Here is a 19,724-nt window from a genome sequence, read left to right as displayed (position 1 = left end):
CTATACTGCCTGTCACTGCGAACTGTCACTGGGTTAGACACTCTTGCTTTTAATGGAGATAATATGATACTCTCCTCCTGTTTGGAGACTAGGTGTATATTCAGACAAGAAATTGTGTATTGCTAATTTGGTTTCAATTAGCAAGTCTGCACTCTAAAGAACATAGTTACTTCAGCTACTGAGCCAGAAGATAACTATTTCCAACTTGGCTTTGTAGAGCCAGTGCTTAGGTTGACTACAGTGTATACAGCTAATGCTGTCTTCTTACAATATTGAAACAAACAGTTGCTTTGAAACAAAACTTCTGACCAGTTTGCTGCTGATTTCTGGGCACTGTGAGATAACTTAACATTATTTGTTAAATTTGTACCTCTAAAATTATGTAGCAATTTTTATGCATGGTTTAGGTATTACGTACATAATAATGCTTTAAAACCTTTTATAGTCAAGGATTTTTTTTTAACTTATTTTCACAGAAGTATCTGTACGGCCAAATATGACAGTAAAAGCTGTGATCATGGATCCAGAAATTGTATTTGTTGCTAATTTGACCAATGCTGATGCCCCTGCCTTAAAAGTTTCCTTCCAATGTGACTTTTCGCTGACATCTGGAAAACTTGCACAAAGGATGACTGCTCAAGTGAATGGCTTCAAAGTGTTGGCCTGTGCCTTTCTCAAAAAAACCCAAGACAGGAGTGTTACTACAGTAAGAAAACTCGTTTTTCGTAATGAAAAAAGTGATGAGAACTGGCATGTCGTTTAGTTGGCATATCCATAGTACTTGGAAAATTCAGTTTTCTTATCACTGATTATTAGGAAGGGATGGTGCATCTGTATGCCATTTGAAGATGACTCTCTTATCAATATGTGCAAGACTTCGTCACATAGAGCTCTGTCTAAAACCTGTGTAGTGCATTTGTAAATTAAATTAAAAGTTTCTCAGTGAAGAAATTGTATGAGGGGTTTTGAAGACTAAGAATACCTCTTTGCAACTTGGTTTACTGCCGATCAGGTTACTTGTTGCAATAGACTAGGCTGAACAGCATGTTGTCTGGAACTTAGCTACTCATTCCTGGCAGGGAGCCTACGGTGGCCTCTATGGTTCATCTCACACAGGGTGTCATTCCTGAGGCATTTCGTTTTCTTAAGGATCCAGGGCGCTTTTTTGACTATACCATCAGTCTATCTCTGTGTTAATGTGTTGGTTTTTTGTTCTGTCTGGTTTTTTAAGCTTTATGTCAAAAGCTTGTGTTTCACTAACTTTTAACCTTCCAGTGCAAAATTGCTCGTCTGCAAATTTAGATGCTGGAACGAAGCACAATAACGGTATAGAAGGGATGCTGTTACTCTGAAACATGTTGTTTGTTTATGGGATCAGCATCACTTTTGCACATGGGATTAAAAAATACCAGACCGTTTGAAAAGGTTAGATTTCAGGAGTTACCTTAATAATCAAATTGCATTTTTTTCACTCAGGTGTTACGGCCATGTTCTTTGGTCATGGAGAATATGATGCATGTCTCAGGGTTACACACTGTGGTAGTAACAATAGAAGAACTTACTATAAAGGTAAGATTATTAAAACTGTCTGGAAGAACAGATGTGTTTCTCAAACTGTAGCTTGGGGATTTTTAATTAACATACTGCTATTTAAAATTTCCATTTTCCCCATTGGTTTAATTCGAGAAATAGGCTTTTATCCTTTTTTTAGATTTAAGTTGCATGTCACTATAATGGCCTTTTATGCTGTGTACCTGTATGGAGAACCCAAGAGTTAACTGCTATTTCCATTTATCATATATTTTGTATGTTCATCAGTTTTAAAACATTTTGAGCTAGAATTTTTTTTTCTTTGTTCAAGATCTCACCAATAATTCTGAATACTGTGATTACTATAATGGCTGCCATAAAACCCAAAACAACAGAGGAGGATTCTAGAGGAGCAACTGAAGTTTCTGAGAATTTGTGGCAAGTGAAGCCTATAGATGAGTGCAGTGCTTGGTTTCTTGGTGTTGATGTAGCCACAGAAGCAACAGAAGCTTTTAAGGACCATGAAGATAGTCCAAAACAAGAGAAGTTTGACATTGTAGTGAAATCTGTTCAGATCACCTTGGAATGTGGTTTGGGACATCGTACTGTCCCTTTATTGTTAGTAGAATCTGTGTTTTCAGGTGTCCTTAAAAACTGGTCCTCGCTGATGGAGGGCACAGCTGATGTGTCACTGGAGGTATGTAGAATCTAATTGTTAGCAATTTAAACCACTTGTTCACATTTCATAATGTTCAAGTAACTTAGTTCACTTTCTAGGTGCTAAATTAATAATAGATTTAAATTGTAGTGCTCTTAAGAGATCTTTAGTAGTCAGGTGAGCTTAACTAAGCATAACATGGTTTTTACAGAAACTTTGCAATCAGTAGTAGATTATGATGGCACTTCCTACTGTGGAATAATCTAGTCCTCTCTGTTTCTCTGTTATTCTTGCATACACTTTTTTCTGCATGAACAATGAGCTTGGCTTCATTGAATATTCATGTTTAACTCTTATTGCTCTTTCTCTAGCATTGTGTTTATTGTTAAGATGGAAGGTACACTCTTTTCTCAAAATCTTGTCTGCCTCTTGGATTGTAATTGCACCATCTTTTTGCCAGCTATTGCAACTCTTTTCCCCAAGATCTGGTAAATTCCGAGATGGTGCAAGTCTCCTGTGGAGGCAGCATGTTAAAACATTGTGCCACCAGATGTGCGCATGTGGCACGTGCTGCTCTGTGCAGTAGGTTAACTACAGCTGATATTTTGTCAGTTTACCAAATGCACCTCATACTCCATTCTGTTCAGGATATACAGGTAGCCTTCTTTCATCGCCACGTGTGCATACGTAATAAAGTGTGGAAGATACGTGCTTGATCATCTACAGCTGGGGGACGGCACTGTGGTTCCAGAAGGGGGGAGGGATGAGGAAGGTGGCCAAAAGGGAGCATTCAGAACTATTTGGTCCACAACATCTATTGAGATTTGCAGTGGCTGAAGGAAAGTAAAAATTTGGTGTAGGCTGTGAGTTAGATGAAATGTTCCAGTGGACCAGATTCAGACTAAATTGTTTGCTCAGGCTGTTACTCCACAGTACAATGAAGTACTTGCGGCATTGAAGTTTCTGATCTCAAAGTCATTCTCTCAAACAGTGTAGGAGAGGGTAGAGACTGCATTATCATAAGGGAAGATGTTAAAAAGATTGGTTACAGGCTGTCTGGTTGCTCTGAAAGCAGGCCAGGTAGTCAGTTCTTCAAAAATTAGGTTGCTTACGAAAAATGTATGGTATGTTACACTTTGGTGTATTAATTTTTGAAGCCATTAAAAGTTAATGCTAGACCTCCAAAATGTGAAATGAAAATTGATTGTTTTCTTTTTGATGTTTTTCATACTAGATGCTAATGGAAGGAACTCAGTCCTTTTTATTTTTAGATGCCTTATTTAGTTTTGATTCTTTCTTTAGATTCATTACTACAATGAAACTTATGCAGTGTGGGAGCCGCTTATTGAACGAATTGAAGGAGGAAAGAAGCAATGGAGTTTAAAGCTGGAAGTATGTAAACATACTTGAAACTATGTGAAATTGTGTGAATAGAAAGCTCTTTCTTAAGTTTCATGTGACAGAACATTGACCTTTTGACTGCTGTTACTTTGAGGGAGCTATGCAATTTCACATGAAAAAAACCAAAACAGTCTTTAGACATCTCAAGGGTTTTCTGAATAATGTTAGTTGTCCAGTGTTTGGGCAAAACGTAGTGCGTAACCACATATACAGAGAGGAAAGAAAATAACTTGCTTGCCTTCAATGTTGGTATAAAATTTCCATGCTTGTGTAAGGTGCCTGTGATTCGCAAGGTCAAGCAGGTTTTCCTTTGCTTGGCGAAATTGTCAAGTGCAGTCATGGTTTTTCCTGTTTTAACATAGGAGAAAAATCTATGTGTTCATAATCACCTAATGAAATTTTTGTTTCAGATGAAGACTAACCCTGTCCAAGAGAGAAGTTTGATGCCTGGGGATGATTTCATTGTTCTTCCTGAGCCACAACATGCAGTTAACATCTCGTCGAAGGATACAATGAATATAACAATATCCAAATGTTGTCTTGCTGTTTTCAGTAATTTAGCCAAGGTAATCTTAACAGGCAGAAGGTGCCAAATTGTGTAGTTCTGTAGGAAATTGTGATTATTTTTGTTTGTTTGTTTTTTAAAGAACTTCCTGCACTGCCAGTCACAAGCCAATTACTGTTCTGCAGCCCTAACAAGTGTTGTCTGGCAGGGCTGAGAAGTTTTACTCTGATTAGTCCTTTAGGGTTAACAAAAAGGTGGTCCCAGCTTTTGAAAGAAGCAATTTCTGTGTCAGAAGAACAAATGTGCTTATGCAGTACTTAAGGAGCAGTCCTACAAGCAGACTGAATGAAAATACAACTCCAATAAACACAACTATTTCCTGAAATCCTGTTTCTGAAATGTTAAGAGAAATTTACTTCCATCTTTTCTACTTAATAGAATACTAAGAAAAGTGTGCATTTTAGGACTGGCCTTTAAACTGGGCAAGCAGAATGTCCAGTGTGTTAAAAATACTTTTTCCCTGTTTTTCTTGTGATCAGTAGGTGTGCTTATGAATGGCCTAGGGTTTTTTTTTTCCCTTCCTTTATGGGGGAAGGAAATTTTGGTTACTAAATCAAGCTATTTTTACAGAACATGACTTATGTCTATTTATTTTTTTTAATTCTAAATGAGCGGCAGTTCTCTCAGTTAGTACTTGCTTATAGTGTAAGTCTATATTGGCAGTCAGTTACCATGGTTTTTGTGTAATCCAACGAATGTTTGTAAGCGTGAGTTTTGGTTAAATATGGAGTATGTACATGGTGAATGTGCTTGGGACTTCTGGTGTCCCAGGTCTTGCTTTTCTCTTGCAACCCAACAATTGTAAAAAAATTCCCTATGAGGAGCATGAATGCTTATTGTAGCATCAGCATCTGCTGCAAATCACAGAATAATAATGACATTTTCTGAAAGTAATGTTTACTTCCCTGAAATACTGCTATACAAAGCATAGGTATTGCTATTTTTTTTCCCCTTTAGAATGGTAGTTGCTGGGATCTGTCTTTTAAAGCCTTTATATGTATGTTATTGTGGCTATTTATGTATGACATATTATATACGTTGTTAATTACAGGCATTTTCAGAAGGGACTGCATCCACGTTTGACTATTCCTTTAAAGAGGCAGCACCTTTCATAGTGAAAAATGCCTTAGGTGTTCTTCTCAGAGTGTTTCCTAGCTCCAGTTTTCGGATAGTTGGTTCAGTTGAAAAAGAAAACATGAATGATGTAGAAATTGGTCAGAACATGGAACTGGAATACTCGGTTTTTGAAGCACCCCAACGAGGAAAGCTGTCTGCATTGTACCGACAAGAAAGCTCCGTCTTCTCTTTAAATTTAGGTATTATGCTGGGGAACAGTTTGTGTTATGACATGTTGAGAATGGGAAGGTGGGGGAGTCAACATGGTTAAATTCAATGGGATCAAAGTTTAGGTGAAGTACATTGTGCTGAAACTACTTTTGAACACTGAAGGCAAATAAAAAAAATAAAAATCAAACCAGCTACTGGACTCCTTAAAAAAGATGTAAAATTCCTTCCCTCCAGTCTTTTAGAGAGTGAAAAGTACCTATTTTTTTTTTTTTTTACCTTCCCCTTTGGAAGCAATGAGAGACATTCTAGTGGATCATTGATAGACCATCTTACAGACCCAAGGGACATAGGCCTGTGGGTTTCTACTCCTGTTAAACAGGATCTTCATTTCTCATATCCTTACTACGATTCAGCTTTCTGTAGTTATGAAGTTACCTGAGAGCAGTTATGACTTTTCTGTGATTTTAGCTTTGCCAGAAAATACTCCTAGGAGAATAGGATATAATTACTAATACATAATTTTCTGGATTTTTTGCTCTCCATCCCATCCCATATGAATGTACTTGGCCATGATACAAAGATCATAATCTGTATTGCATTTTGTTAATTTGCCCAACAAATACCCTTGTTTACTGTATGATGTGTTTATTGTGCTATGTATAAATCATAATCTAAATCATGGTCTTCAAGGGTATTCTGACCTTAAAACTTTCCTTCAGTGGTGCTCAAATACAATTTCAAGGTGCTTTTGCCAGTGAGTGCTTTGATCCTGGTGGTTGCTGAGTTTAGAGAAGCTGAAATATTTTTCAAATAGAAAATGGTGATGTGATTTTCTTGCCTAATTAAGACTTCTGTATATTTTTATGGATTAGAACTTCAAGGATATAAAGAAGTGGTAAACATTCCCATAGCCAAACCAGGTCGACGATTGTACAACATAAAAAACCTTCTTGTTGATCGTTCAGACTCAATCATTGTACAGATAGATGCTACAGAAGGAAATAAGGTTATTACTGTACGATCTCCTCTGCAGGTAAAAAAAAAAAAAAAAAATCAAAGAAACTAAAAGACTGAAAGCAGTGCTTTTCTCTGGGTGACTTTGCTTTTCTTCTTTAATGCGTTTTTTTGAGATCATACTTTTCCAAAAAGTAACTTAAAGCAAATTATTAAGTATTTTACTCTATTTGTTACATGACTTTTTAAGTAAGTATTCTGTATGTGTGTGTCGTACTGATAAATGAAAAATTTGGGGTTTACTTTTCACTTTTGACTTTCTAATATCCTCAGCGTTGAGGTTAGAATATATACTTTTTATGTGACTTGACATTTTAAGCATGTTTTTAATTCATGGAACTTTAAAGTAGCATAGTTTTCTCATGCACTAGCATATTGTTCTCCTTCAGAATTGTATTTCTTACTAAGATGCATAGAAGTCTGTTTTCCAGAAGAGTTTAATTAAATTTACTAATTTTGTTTTTTCCTTGTTGCTATTCATATTTTTTCTTTTAAAATTTGTACCATAGAAATGTAATGAAAATTATGCATTTTGATCCTAGATCAAGAACCATTTCTCAGTCCCATTTATGATCTATAAACTGGCCAGAGATTCCAAGTTGCTGGAGCCAATTGGCATGTCCAAGCCAGAAGAGGAATTTCATGTTCCTTTACATTCATACAGGTACAGTTTCTGTTCTGTAGGGCTAATCTTTGTGACACTGATGCACAAATACAGTGTTAGTGTGGAAGCTTAAATTTGCGTTTGGAACTCTTCCTGCCTGGGCTTAGGAACCAAAATGCTACCATTGTTACACAATTAGTGCTGCAAAAGCCCTTCAGAATGTTAGTGATTACTTTACAATAGTGGTTAGCTGTCAATGCAAAGCTCTTGTGTACCGTTACCTGTCATCTTCCCATAGGTGTCGTCTATATGTTCGACCAACAGGAACGTTAGAGGGTCAGTTTAAAGAGTCCACGACTTACATTGCCTGGAGGGAAGAGCTGCATAGGAGCAATGAAGTAAAGTGCTTATTACAGTGCCCAGCCACCGAGACACATTTCTTGCCTCTAATAGTCAGCTCAACAGCTGTACCTGATGAACTAAGTTTTATTTCAACTTATGGGGAGGAGTGGGATCCTGCCTATGTTATCCACCTTTACCCTACACTGACTGTGAGGAATCTTTTACCATACTCCTTGAGATATTTACTTGAGGTATGTTATTTTATGGTTTTATTTGTAAACCCCTTACTTGATTTTAAGTAAGATTATATTTACTTAGAAGTGGAGGTGAATGTAGTGTGGAAGATACTGAATGTTGTTTTTTGTATTTTTCTATTGTCATTGAGTGAGTCAGCTGATGGATTGATTATGGGAGTTCTGGGGATTGTTATTAATTTGGGTGTACCTGACCAGTTCTGTCTTACAGAAGGACTGGATTGATCTTTCTCTCTTACATTTTTCTGAGATCCTGTTTGTGTTTTGCAAGCTATCTTTTGTTTCACAAGGAGAGGTGTAAGAAAAAGCATCTGAAATTTCTGCACCTTTTCTTCTATGCAGAAAACACAACTTCTCTCCATTCTGAGACTGATTCTTTACTGAGCACTATTGTGAGGTCTCCCTTGCACAAACTGGAAGAGTTCTTTGCAGGATGCTATGCAGACTTCTTTTCCTTTCAGTATTTTCAGTATCTAGTATTTCTTCATGAAAGCTGAATGATTTTAGTAAATAGAAAAGGTCTGAGGATTTAGAACTATCATCCTAGTTTGTTCTGTTTTGTCCTAGTTGCATAACTGGCTGTGGCATATATTTAGATCTTTCTTTCACTTCTGTCCAACATTTTAATGGCACTATTTCCAGTTTTCCTTATCTTCACTGTACTTCAGTACTCAGAGTCACAGAATGTAGAAGAACAGAGTGTCATGGCCTTGACTGAGGAGGTAGAAACTAGTAATTCGCATCTGTTTCTGAAGTCACTATACCTGTAGATGGGTGTGTGTTTATTGTCTTCACATCCCTCGGCTAATCAAGTATGGCTACTGTTCAATACAGTAAAATGTACTGTTTCTCAGTAAAAACTGGAAAAGCTGCTGTTGTGCAATTCTACTATCTGAGGAAATTTGTGCTACCGAACAGTATGGCACAGCTGCCGGCTTTCTGCCTTGCATGTTCTTTAATGTGGAAAGTCCTGGCTGTACATTTCCAGCACAGTCCAATTCAGTTTTGCACCCAGTATTGTAAGTACATGAATAAGAACTCATTGCCAAAATCTACTGGAAATCATGGAAGAGGGAGGGAGGGAACAGAGACAGGGAATACATTGCAACTAGCTTGCCTTCTTGAAATCTGGGTTTAGGGAGTCTTTACTGTCCTGCAAGAAAAGTGCAATTGATCTCAAATCATTCATAGGATCAGGCCCAAATGAAAGTGATTGGAGATTGGTTCATTTGGTACTTGAGATATGTGAAACATGTGCATCCTGCAAGAGAAGAATAAAATGCCGGTTTTTTGAATACATAAATTTTATATATTAAAGACTTAATTTGCCCCTTTTAATTTTGCTACAGGGAACAGCAGAAGCCCGTGAACTGACAGAAGGGAGCGCTGCAGATGTTTTTAATTCAAGGATCAATGGAGAAATAATGGAGCTTGTGTTGATAAAATATCAAGGCAAAGACTGGAATGGACATCTTAAAATTTGTGATGGCATGCCTGAATTTTTTTCTGTGTGTTTCACATCTCATTCCGCAACAGCGATGACAGTGGATATTTACATACATACTAGACGAATTGGAAGCCGTATGATCTTGTCCGTGTTCAGTCCCTATTGGATAATCAACAAGACTTCCCGTATTCTGCAGTATCGAGCTGAAGACACTCACGTGAAGCACCCAGCAGACTACAGGGATATTGTTTTGTTCTCCTTCAAAAAGAAAAATATTTTTAGTAAAAATAAGGTATGCTTATTTTAGGTGGTGGTGGTGGTGATGGTGTGGTGGTGTTTCAAATTCCTGCTCTGAGGAGGGAAAAAACAACATGCGCGTATTTTATCAAAGGAATTTTTTTGGTAGTATTTAAGTGTGTAGGCTTTCACTTGGCTGCTGCATTCTTCTTGTTAATTATTCTTTTTGAGCTAAGTAGAGGGGAAGGCAGGTAGACAAAAAGTCTGTGCGACTTTATCCAGGTCTTGTACTGCATCCCATTGACTGACTTTCATCCTGGCCAGAGGCTGGCTGATGTGTAGAGTGATTAGGTCCTGAAAGCTTAATGGTTGCCCTACCAGAAAACTGTTCGCTTGAGGAGGGGAACTCAATGTAGATGTGTAAGTTAAGTGTGTATTCCCTTTGTAGTGAAAAGGAAGGCTGCTCTGAATCTTCCTGTGGAGGCATTTTCCACTGAATAAAGTGGAATCATAGGCTTATGTTTTACTCAGCTAGGTACTCTGACATTTAAAATGCACAATATAAATTTTCTGTCCTATGTTAAACATATTTTTGTTTTGATGTGGTATTTGCATGGTCAAGTGAAGAGTGCTGTAGTAGAAGATAATTTCTGAAGTGACCCTTCTGTCCTTTTAAATAGCTTTTTTCACCCAACAGTAGCTGAAGAAATGGTTGAAGGTAGAGTTCTGACAAGATTTTCTTTTGATTATTTCCTCCACCCTCTTCAAGTTTGTGGAGCACCACAAAATTGTACTTTTTTTTTTCCCATCTGTGTGTGCTGTCGTGAACATTAGAGCCAATGAGGACTCCTCTATTTTGTTACCTTTTACTGTAACATCTTTCCCAGAACTCAGGCGCAGATTAATAAATCAGAATATACATAGTGATACTACATGCTCAAGCTCATCTTAACTTACAGAAGGTTTTAAAAGCACTTAAGTGTCGTCTTTGTACTGCTACATGTGACATAATTGCACTCCATAATGCATGAACTATGACATTAAAATGAATTTATTGAAGTACTTTCCATGTTGTTCTTTTTTTTGTGTGTAGATCCAGTTATGTATTTCAACTAGCACTTGGTCCAGTAGCTTTTCCCTTGATACTGTAGGAAGCTATGGATGTGTCAGGTGTTCAGCTAATAACATGGACTATCTGGTAAGACAGGTTTCTGTGTTTTGTGGAGATCTCTTGGGGTTCTTTTGCCTTGACTTCTTTTTCTCCTTAAGGCCTTTGTTTCACTGCTTACGCTGCTTCTAAAATCATGTAAATATTTAACATCTAGGGTAATAATTCTTATGCCCCAGCTATTCGGGTCTGCACCTGGTGACAAGTAGTTTCACCAACAGAAGTTTCAGTGTAATTCATAGACATGGTTTATATAACAAATGTGTACTACTAGGCTGTTCGAAAATACAATGGTGAACTTGCATAGTGGAAATCAGAGTTCACATTCAAAATTCATAACTGTTTGCAAGTGTTTAGATCTTCACTGAGCAGCCTTGTTTAAGACTACATTTCCACAACTACAGAGAATAAAGAATACACTTTATAATAATATGCAGATATGTGGTGAGCTGTGTTTCCATATATTCTTGAACTGTTCCCTGAAGATACAGTCATTTCAGCTTGTCTTGATTTACTGTAGAGGGATTCCTGTCAGGTTTTCGCCGCAAATGCTACAGCTACAAAATGCTGCGGCTAAAACTGTCTCTGTAACACTGTGTTAATTGTGTTGCATAGTTCATGGATTTTACTGCGTGTTGTTTCGTTCTTTTATTAGAGGTGTTCAGAGCAGGAGTGTGGTGTTCTTGCCTTTGTAATTACAGTAATGTTGGCTTTTCTTTCTTCCTATCCTGACTATTCTCTTAAGCTTGTTGTTGATTGTTTGTTCAAATTGTCCTTGTTCAACAGGTTGGAGTTAGCATCAAAATGAGCAGTTTTAACCTTACAAGGATAGTTACCTTCACTCCATTCTATACAATAGCAAATAAATCTTCTCTGGAACTGGAAGTTGGAGAAATTGGTCCTGATGGCTCTCTTCCAACTAATAAATGGAATTATATCTCGTCTTCAGAGGTAGTGTTTCAGGCTTTTTTTTTCTTTTGGATGTTATTGTAAACAAACAAGTGGTCTCTAGCTGTGACTTAGGGGAAAAAAGGGTTCTCTTACAGAAGCTCTGTCACTTGTGATGGCATGATGTGGAATACACTTCACATCTCAGGGCAACTCGAGCAGCACAAGTTGCATATGTTAGTAAATTAATCAAGTCCTTCAGTTTGGATAATTTACTAAATGTAAATGAGACATTCATCAGTAGATACTGGGATAAGAACTAAAGCATTTGAAGTAGTTTTAGTCACGCAGGACTGTTTTACTGCTGGCTTACTGTACTGAACGTATATGAACTGTGAAGTCATGCATACTTCTTGCTTTACAGTGTCTTCCATTTTGGCCTGAAGACTCATCTGGTGAACTTTGTGTAAGAGTGGTGGGCTATGAAAGCTCGTCCAAACCATTCCTGTTTAAAGCCCAGGATAATGGTACTCTGCTGAAACTGGAAGAATTGGTGAGACTGACTTTGTGTGGTCTGTTCTTAATACTCCATTTTAGCCTTATGGTATTGAACTTGGGAAAGCTTGACTCCCCGAGATCATCAAGATTGAAACCTTGTGCCTTAAGATGTTGGTGCACTGCACTTTAGTTCTGTTGCATAAAAAAGTTTGTGAATCAAATTTGCAATGTTGTTAATGTTTTCATAGCTGTGTGAAGTGGTCAAGTGGATTTAGTTTGACAAGCTTATAGGAAGCTGAACAGCTCTATTGCTGTTGAATTAAAAATAGCATACGACACCTCTAACATCTGTTCTTTTGGAGAGGGTATTTATTAGGTGCCTTCAGTTTATTTAGATACTTATCCTAAAATAGAATCATGGAATGGTTTGGATTGGAAGGGAACTTAAAGATCACCTAGTTCCAACCCCCCTGCCTTGGGCAGGGACACCTTCCACTAGACCAGGTTGCTCAAAGCCCCATCCAGCCTGGCCTTCACTTCCAGGGAAAGGGCATCCACAACTCCTCTGGGCAGCCTGCTCCAGTGTCTCACCACCCTCTCAGTGAAAAACTTCTTCATTACATCTAATCTAAATCTCTCCTCTTTCAGTTTAAAGCCATTAGCTCTTGTCCTGTCACTACATGCCGTGGTAAAAAGTCCATCTGTTTTCTTGATAAGCTAATACACTTTGGAAACACACAGTTCATGGCTAAAATAACTTATAATTCAATTAGTAGAATCTTAGTTATTTCAGAACTCACCCTAGCCTAGCATTAGGGAATGTGTATATAAGTGTAGCATGTTCAGACAAGTCTCTAGAGATAAAGATGATCATAAATAGCTGAAATAAAAGTGGCTGTGATGATAATCTAGCTCTCCAAGTTTGCCAAAGCAGTTTGAAAATATGTTTTTCGAACAAGATGCCATCAATGACCTGGTGTCCTAGTTGATGCATTTGATTAAAATAGTGGGGTTTTTCTGTCATTGTTCTAAAATAGTAGATGGCTCAGCTTTGCAAGAGAATCCTTTCTAGTCCTGTATGTAGTGAGGTTTACTACTGCTGTGTAGAGTGCTAAATGTAATTTCTTGCATCCCTCTGATGTGAGCTGGAGCATCTGTAGGATCACTTTCTTCAAAGGTAGAAGTGCTGCCTCCCACCTCTCCTCCAGACCTCCAGCATAGCAAAACTGTCAATTTATCTTGCTAGACCAGCATTTGTGACGGCCATCTGAAGAGGCTGTCAAAAGGGAAAGTATTGAAGTACCTCCTTCGCATAAGCAAATGAGAGAAGTTGTGCTGTACCTATCTCACAAATTTCTTGCAAATATATTGGAGGAAAGCAGGATCTCGAAAGCCTTTAGAAGAAAAACTTAGGATAATTTGTTTAGAGGTTTAATCATCAGAACTTTTCTGCTCAGTGATCAGTTTGTTAATGTGCTACTGCTGTATCTGTCATACCTTTAGCCCAGTTGTCTAGAGTAGTCTGTCAGATTTTTAAGGAGAATGCAGGAAACTGCAGTTTTTAAATAGAACTTTTAGAAGTTTTGTGACAAAGTGAAGGGAATGCTTGCCTGTACTTTTTACTGAACTTGGCCAAATAAAGTAGTTCTTAAAAATGTTATAATTTGAATATGATTTTTCAATTAAGTTAAATGAACAAATAGTTTGTGGATGCTACTGATGTCTGTCTTAAGCCAGTGACCAATGTGTTTAAGCTTACTGTTACTAGATAACACAGAGTACATTTCCTTTTTTCTTTTCATTTTTAAGAGGCTGGTGTGAGACTGATCTAAACATAAGAATTTAGTGTGTTCTAACTTGAATTTATCCATAGAAAATATATTGAACTTTCTTCTAACTTTCTCTCCAGAATGGGGGCTTACTGGTAGATGTGAATGTTTCTGAGCATTCTACTCTCATAAGCTTCTCAGATTACCACGAGGGGGCTGCTCCAGCTCTTATTGTTAACCATACTTCGTGGGACTCTCTCAGATATAAACAGAGGTATGTGAAAGAAACAGTTCACCATTGCTTGTTTAACCAGGGATATCCTTTGTGAGAAAGGTAGTTCTCTCTTACCATTATGGTACCTTGAAAAATACGAAAACCCCTTTTCTTTATCATATTCTTTTAGTGAAGTATTTTGTCTCCTTTTAAGCAGTCTTGATAGTTTGAGAAAGTGCAGAGAATAAAGTGGGAATATAGATTTTAGGTTACCAAGAGCCTAGCAACAGCTGGACTGGTTTGGAGCAGATAGCCTAGGCCCTTCATGCCTCACCCCAGGAGGCTATAGGGGTGGAGTGTATAGCACTGTGAGCTGCTTGCACCACTTCAATATTCAGTGAATGCTGTTGTTTTACCCCTTTTCTTTTAACCTGCAGTGGATTACAAGAGGAAATGGAATTGAAACCAAAGCAAGTATGCCTGTTTGCATGGACAGATCCAACTAAAAGAAGAAAATTGACTTGGGGCTACTCTCAAAATTTTGGTGAACATGACCTACTTAAGGTAAAGTTCAGAAGAGAAGTAGATCCTGAACCAATCTAGAACTATAACAAGATTAAAATTCTCTGGGAGAAAGCTTCTTTGGTAACTTGGTATCTGTCTTGTCCTGTAAGAGTCTTTGAGCTGGCTGTCAAGTAGCAAGATTTTGGATGTTTACATTAATATAATTGGAGGATTGGACATAAACTCCAACCTACATTTTCACCATGGTTTTCTTGGATGTGAACGAAGGAGGATAAAATATATGAGCTGTGGACTTAGCTAAGTAGTATAGAGGATAAATAATTCACCAATTTTGTAGCAGTGCTGCATTCAGCTGAAGTATCTCCCTAAAGATGGAGAAAACCCCTCACTGTGGTGACTCTAGCTTCCTATGGGAAATGCTTGCATGGAGCAGAAAATTGAGTTGCTCACTAAGAGCTATTTCGGTGTTTGTAACTCATGCAATATTAAAATAGGACAATGTATGAAGTGGGGGCAAAATAACAGTGATCAAGACAGAAAAATGAGTGGGGGAAAGAGGAAAGCTATAGCTAGAAGCAGAGGTAAATCTAGGATAAGACTGGGCAAGTGTTTTGGTAAAGAATGGGGAAGCAAGCATTGATGGAGGAAGACTTCTCACTTAACTGGAAGGCAGGTTAAATGAAGTCCTATGTGTCTGTCTAAATAGCAGCCCTCTTGCACCTTTTACTAAACTCTGAATTCTTCAGAGGTGTCTTGGTTTTTCTGTTGACTAGGCAAGGACTTAAAATGTTAACTGAAACTTAAAATGAAAACTGAAAATGTTAGTAGCTAAAAGTAGGGACAGGAAAGCAAGTTTGTGTTTGTTATGCTGGGAATGGATTTAGTTTCTCACAGCTGAACCTCTGACAGTTAACCAATTACAGTGTGCTTTACTGTATGAGCACTTACTTGGGTAAAACTTTTGACATTTAAAACTGTTTTTAGTTTGACACTGATTTCCTCAGTATATAATTACAGTTACATTTGTGATTATTTTGGGCTTTTGAGAAAAGGGCTTTAACAACCTCAGGTTTGCCTCACAAATTAACAGATAAGGAATATCTGCATTTGAAAAGCAGAGACCTTAATCACTGTCTGGTTTTACTGTTTCATGGTGTATGATTTAATGCCGCCTTCCCTCATCACCTACGATTATAAGTCTTTTCTATTGTTGTGAAGGCCTTTGTTTCCTAGTAATTTCCAGTATTATTCTCATCCACAAATACTGCTGGAATGCCTGCTTCTCAAAAGCGGGGTATGGAGGAAATCCCAAGCCCCAGCTTCTTTCCAGGATTGGGATAAAAGACACTGCAAAAGCAGATTGATGCAGTAAACTGAATAAACAAGAGAAATACTGAGTTCTGGTTTTGTATGTGTGCCAGTAAACTTGCTTATAAACATACAGCAACATCATGGATTTGCTCCTGTAATATACTCTTTTCTTTTGTTTTGTTTTTTTTTGTTCCGTTCCCCAATGCAGGATGAATGTGGCCAGTTCCCTTACAATGCAAATACTCAGATACACTGGGTGTCTTTCCTGGATGGACGTCAGCGTGTGCTGCTTTTCACAGATGACGTTGCATTAGTTTCTAAAGCACGACAAGCAGAGGAGCTGGAGCAACCTGATCAAGAAATAAACTTGTCAATCCATAGTCTTGGACTTTCGCTTGTTAACAATGAAAATAAAAAAGAAATCTCTTATATAGGAATTACTAGGTACTGCACATGGAAGCCTAAATATTCCTTTGAATAATCAAAATTTAATGTCATATTATAATTTTAGCAATATAGTCAAGTTGAAGGGGACATCTTTCAAATGAAATTAATATAAGTGCAACCTTTTTAAGTAAAATTAAGTTCTGCCTTTATTCCTGTTTTGCAATTTGAATAAATAGGATTTCAATGCCTCCTTTCTTAGCTTCTGTTAAGTAAAAGTAAATAGGAGGGGGGTTTTGAGCCTGAAAAGTTAGGATAATATCTTTTTACATGGTTTGCATACATAAGAAAGGTTTAAATACTTTGAAATTTTTAACCTTGGTATTTGTCTTGCAGTTCTGGTGTTGTTTGGGAACTGAAACCGAGGCAAAAGTGGAAACCATTTAGTCAAAAGCAAATAAACCTGTTGGAACAAGCCTATCAAAAGTATCTTTGTAAGAGTGCTTTCCAAGCACCAGGTTGGCATAAACTGGACAGCAATACTGAGGTATGTTTTGAGCTTTCAGTGTTTAAATGATTGCAGAACATGTGTAACAGTTAAACAGACTTCTGTTTTGCTAAGTAAGGATAGACGCTGTATTGAGAAACACAAACATAAAACAAGCTTTTTCTTAGAATAGGTTAACATTTTATATAGCAGAATATTTCTCTATTGAGGTATTTTCAAGACTTGTATTATGAAGTAGGAATCTCAAACAATTTTGGTTTTATGTGCTAGAAATGATTGCTTGGTGTCTGCATGTTAGTTACGAACTTATATTCTTATTGATATAACTTAAATTCTCTGCAGAAATCTTCATTTTGTCTTAGTAAGCTGCAGTTCCCATGACTTCGTATGATGAAGGACCCTATAGTGTTCAAAGACTCACTCCTGAAATTAATTCACTTACCGGAGCTTTTTCAGACATGCGTACACATATTTGATGCATAAATTCAACGTCTTGGAATAGCTAAGTAAAATACAGGTGTTCTATAACACCATAATCAGGCTTGTTTTCTGTGTCGTCCTTCCATTTGAAAAACAGATGTACCCTCAGCTGTATGAACACTTAAGTTTTGTACGTTGCAGTACTACATTTAAAGTATGTGGTATCAAAAACCTGTATCTGCAGGTCATTACATTTGACTTGGAATAAAGGAGAGCTTTTTCCTTTTGTTTCTCTTAACTTAAATGTTTCAAGATCAGGGTAAAAGCATCAGTTGAGGAGGTGGTCAGCTCCATGTAAATATCTTTAATTATGCCTGTGTGTAATATATAACTCAAGAAGAAAGTGTTATTAAGTTGACAGAGGTTCCCGCCTGAGGCGACTGAAGTTGCAATATAATGTGCTTATCAGACTAACTTGTGGTTTTCGTTACTTTCCAGACAGATAATTGTATTGAGTAATTCAGTAGCCATGTGATCATGAAATGAGGAAAAATGCAGGTTTTCTTTGCTAGTTCACTTACTAGTAACATAACGTTTTATTATTTTTCTAATTAAACTGTACGTTAGCTCTGCTTTCTTACATTTGCAGGTGAATTTCAGTAAGGTTCCAATGGAAATGCGTCTCCCAGTCAGATGCAGCATCCGACGCAACTTCCTGTCAGGAATTCAGGTTGAATTCAAACAGTCGCCTCACCAAAGAAGCTTACGGGCTCAATTGTATTGGCTGCAGGTACCATCTTTCATCATGGTCTATAAACTGAACGGACACTTTAGGGCTTTTGTTTTATTTATTTATATTAAGAAGTCTCTCCAAATCTTAGATACGTGGTGCTCTGCTTACTATGTCAGAGTAGCAGAAGTGCTATGAATGCCCCATTGACGGAAAAGTACTGCAGAACTGCCATTCCAGAAATTTGCAAGTAGTATCGAAAAAATTCCATGAAATTGTGGGTTAAGGTAAAGCAGGGTGCTATAATGGGAAGTTTTATTTCTTGAGAGGTGTTTTGACATTCTAAAAGAAACACATATCTCAACCTTTTTCAAAGTCTGTTTACCATAGTTTGTATATAGTCATGTAACACTTTGTTCTAGAGAATATATCTAGAGGTTCAGAGATCTGCTGTCAAAAACTACCTGTCTAGTAGATGGATAGATAACAGACACTTCTAAATACTCAAAATGTATGTAATAATATATCTGCATGTAAGCTTAACAGTGAATTAATGTGCAACACTTGCACCTGATTAGCATACTCCAGTCAGTACTAATAATGTTGCTAAATTAACCAGTGGAGCACTTAAGCAGGTACTAGTGAGAAGTGTTTAGTACTAGAGGTAAATAATGGTGAGAAATCATCATTGTTGTCTTCATCTTCACCTGCTGCACTTATACACCTTCCCAGGGGAGGGCACTCATTGAGGACCCTGGTACTTTTCCTGACCAGCTGATGGAGAAGAGTTTGTTTTTCCTTTTATCTTTCACATTTTGGTTTTATTTTTGCCTGAAGGTAGCTTTCACTGTTACATACATATCAATGTATGCCATCAGCTGCAAATGTTCTAAATGAATCTTTGTGAGTGTGAACCTTGTGCAACACTTCCAACAATCTGACCTTTTGTAACTAAATATGTAACATCCCAGAATAATACCAGAGTAATCCTCTTCCTCTTTCTACCTTCCCCCCAAATAAGAATGACATTGTTCTTGAAGACAGTCTGTAAACAAGTTGGAAATGGACTTTGATTATTGTGTCATTAAAATATTCCTGTAATTATGCAATATTTTTTTAGGTTGATAATCAGTTACCAGGATCAATGTTTCCTGTTGTATTTCACCCTGTAGCCCCTCCCAAGTCAATTGCTTTGGATTCAGGTAAGAGAAAGCCTTTAGTAAGATCAGATTTGTTCAGCCTTGGAAGTAGTAGCTTGGCAATTTATTTTTTACGTATACTTAGATTTTTTTTTTTCTGTTTAGAACCAAAACCCTTCATTGACATCAGCGTCATCACTAGATTCAATGAGTACAGCAAAGTACTGCAATTCAAGTGAGTTTAACGGTGTGATGTAATACAGTTTTAGAGATTTAATGCTTTTTGAAAGTGAATCTTGTTTTAAAGTTCATGTTCTCCTATCCAAACAACTCTTGACTTGGGATTGAGTTTTGAAATGTCCCCAGTGAAAAAACACTTTCAAAAGTAAGTCTCTCTTAGAATGATAAGGCCTGACCACATGAAGGGACTGTCATGCAAATTCTTTAGTAATCAGAATTATTTCCCTCTTGTACTATACTATCAGAGTTGCGTGTCTGCCTGTTGGTTGCTGGGTTTATTTAGTGCTCTAACAACAGACAGCTCATACAGTGACTAATGTAGCCCAGTACAGTGTGTTCTATTGTGAAATGTATGTTCTTTAGTTAATATGTCCGTGTCTTGAATTTTTGTACTAAAAATGAGATAAAAAGTTGTACTGATGGTTTCTAATGCAAGTATCTGTACCTAACTAGTGTGGGTATAATATTTGAGGATGATGAATTTTAATAAAATAAATATTCAGTAATGTGACTTTTGGAGAGAGGCAGTTGGATAAGAGCAAGAAATATGTTGTTCAGGTGATGTTATCCATGGAGCACATGGTTTCATAA

At 37.3% G+C, this 19,724-nt stretch overlaps 1 protein-coding gene across 3 annotated transcripts in view; it reads left to right on the top strand.

Moving 5' to 3' along the window:
* VPS13C (vacuolar protein sorting 13 homolog C) overlaps window positions 1-19,724 on the top strand; it is a 96,682-nt gene that overhangs the window by 56,210 nt on the left and 20,748 nt on the right. For all 3 annotated transcript variants that reach the window (XM_086471595.1, XM_086471596.1, XM_086471594.1), the window contains 20 exons: window positions 477-706; window positions 1,477-1,569; window positions 1,862-2,227; window positions 3,491-3,580; window positions 4,000-4,155; window positions 5,206-5,470; window positions 6,314-6,474; window positions 6,998-7,119; window positions 7,358-7,652; window positions 9,005-9,394; window positions 10,433-10,537; window positions 11,294-11,458; window positions 11,820-11,948; window positions 13,803-13,936; window positions 14,314-14,440; window positions 15,921-16,156; window positions 16,493-16,643; window positions 17,674-17,814; window positions 18,875-18,956; window positions 19,059-19,128. In XM_086471595.1, coding sequence (XP_086327721.1) covers window positions 477-706; window positions 1,477-1,569; window positions 1,862-2,227; window positions 3,491-3,580; window positions 4,000-4,155; window positions 5,206-5,470; window positions 6,314-6,474; window positions 6,998-7,119; window positions 7,358-7,652; window positions 9,005-9,394; window positions 10,433-10,537; window positions 11,294-11,458; window positions 11,820-11,948; window positions 13,803-13,936; window positions 14,314-14,440; window positions 15,921-16,156; window positions 16,493-16,643; window positions 17,674-17,814; window positions 18,875-18,956; window positions 19,059-19,128 — 3,508 coding nt within the window. The remainder of the gene's footprint in view (window positions 1-476; window positions 707-1,476; window positions 1,570-1,861; window positions 2,228-3,490; window positions 3,581-3,999; window positions 4,156-5,205; window positions 5,471-6,313; window positions 6,475-6,997; window positions 7,120-7,357; window positions 7,653-9,004; window positions 9,395-10,432; window positions 10,538-11,293; window positions 11,459-11,819; window positions 11,949-13,802; window positions 13,937-14,313; window positions 14,441-15,920; window positions 16,157-16,492; window positions 16,644-17,673; window positions 17,815-18,874; window positions 18,957-19,058; window positions 19,129-19,724) is intronic.

Source organism: Leptosomus discolor, chromosome 11 (genome assembly GCF_034619465.1).
Source record: "Leptosomus discolor isolate bLepDis1 chromosome 11, bLepDis1.hap2, whole genome shotgun sequence".
Taxonomy (NCBI): Eukaryota; Metazoa; Chordata; class Aves; order Leptosomiformes; family Leptosomidae; genus Leptosomus; species Leptosomus discolor.
This window is presented reverse-complemented; position numbering and strand designations above follow the sequence as displayed.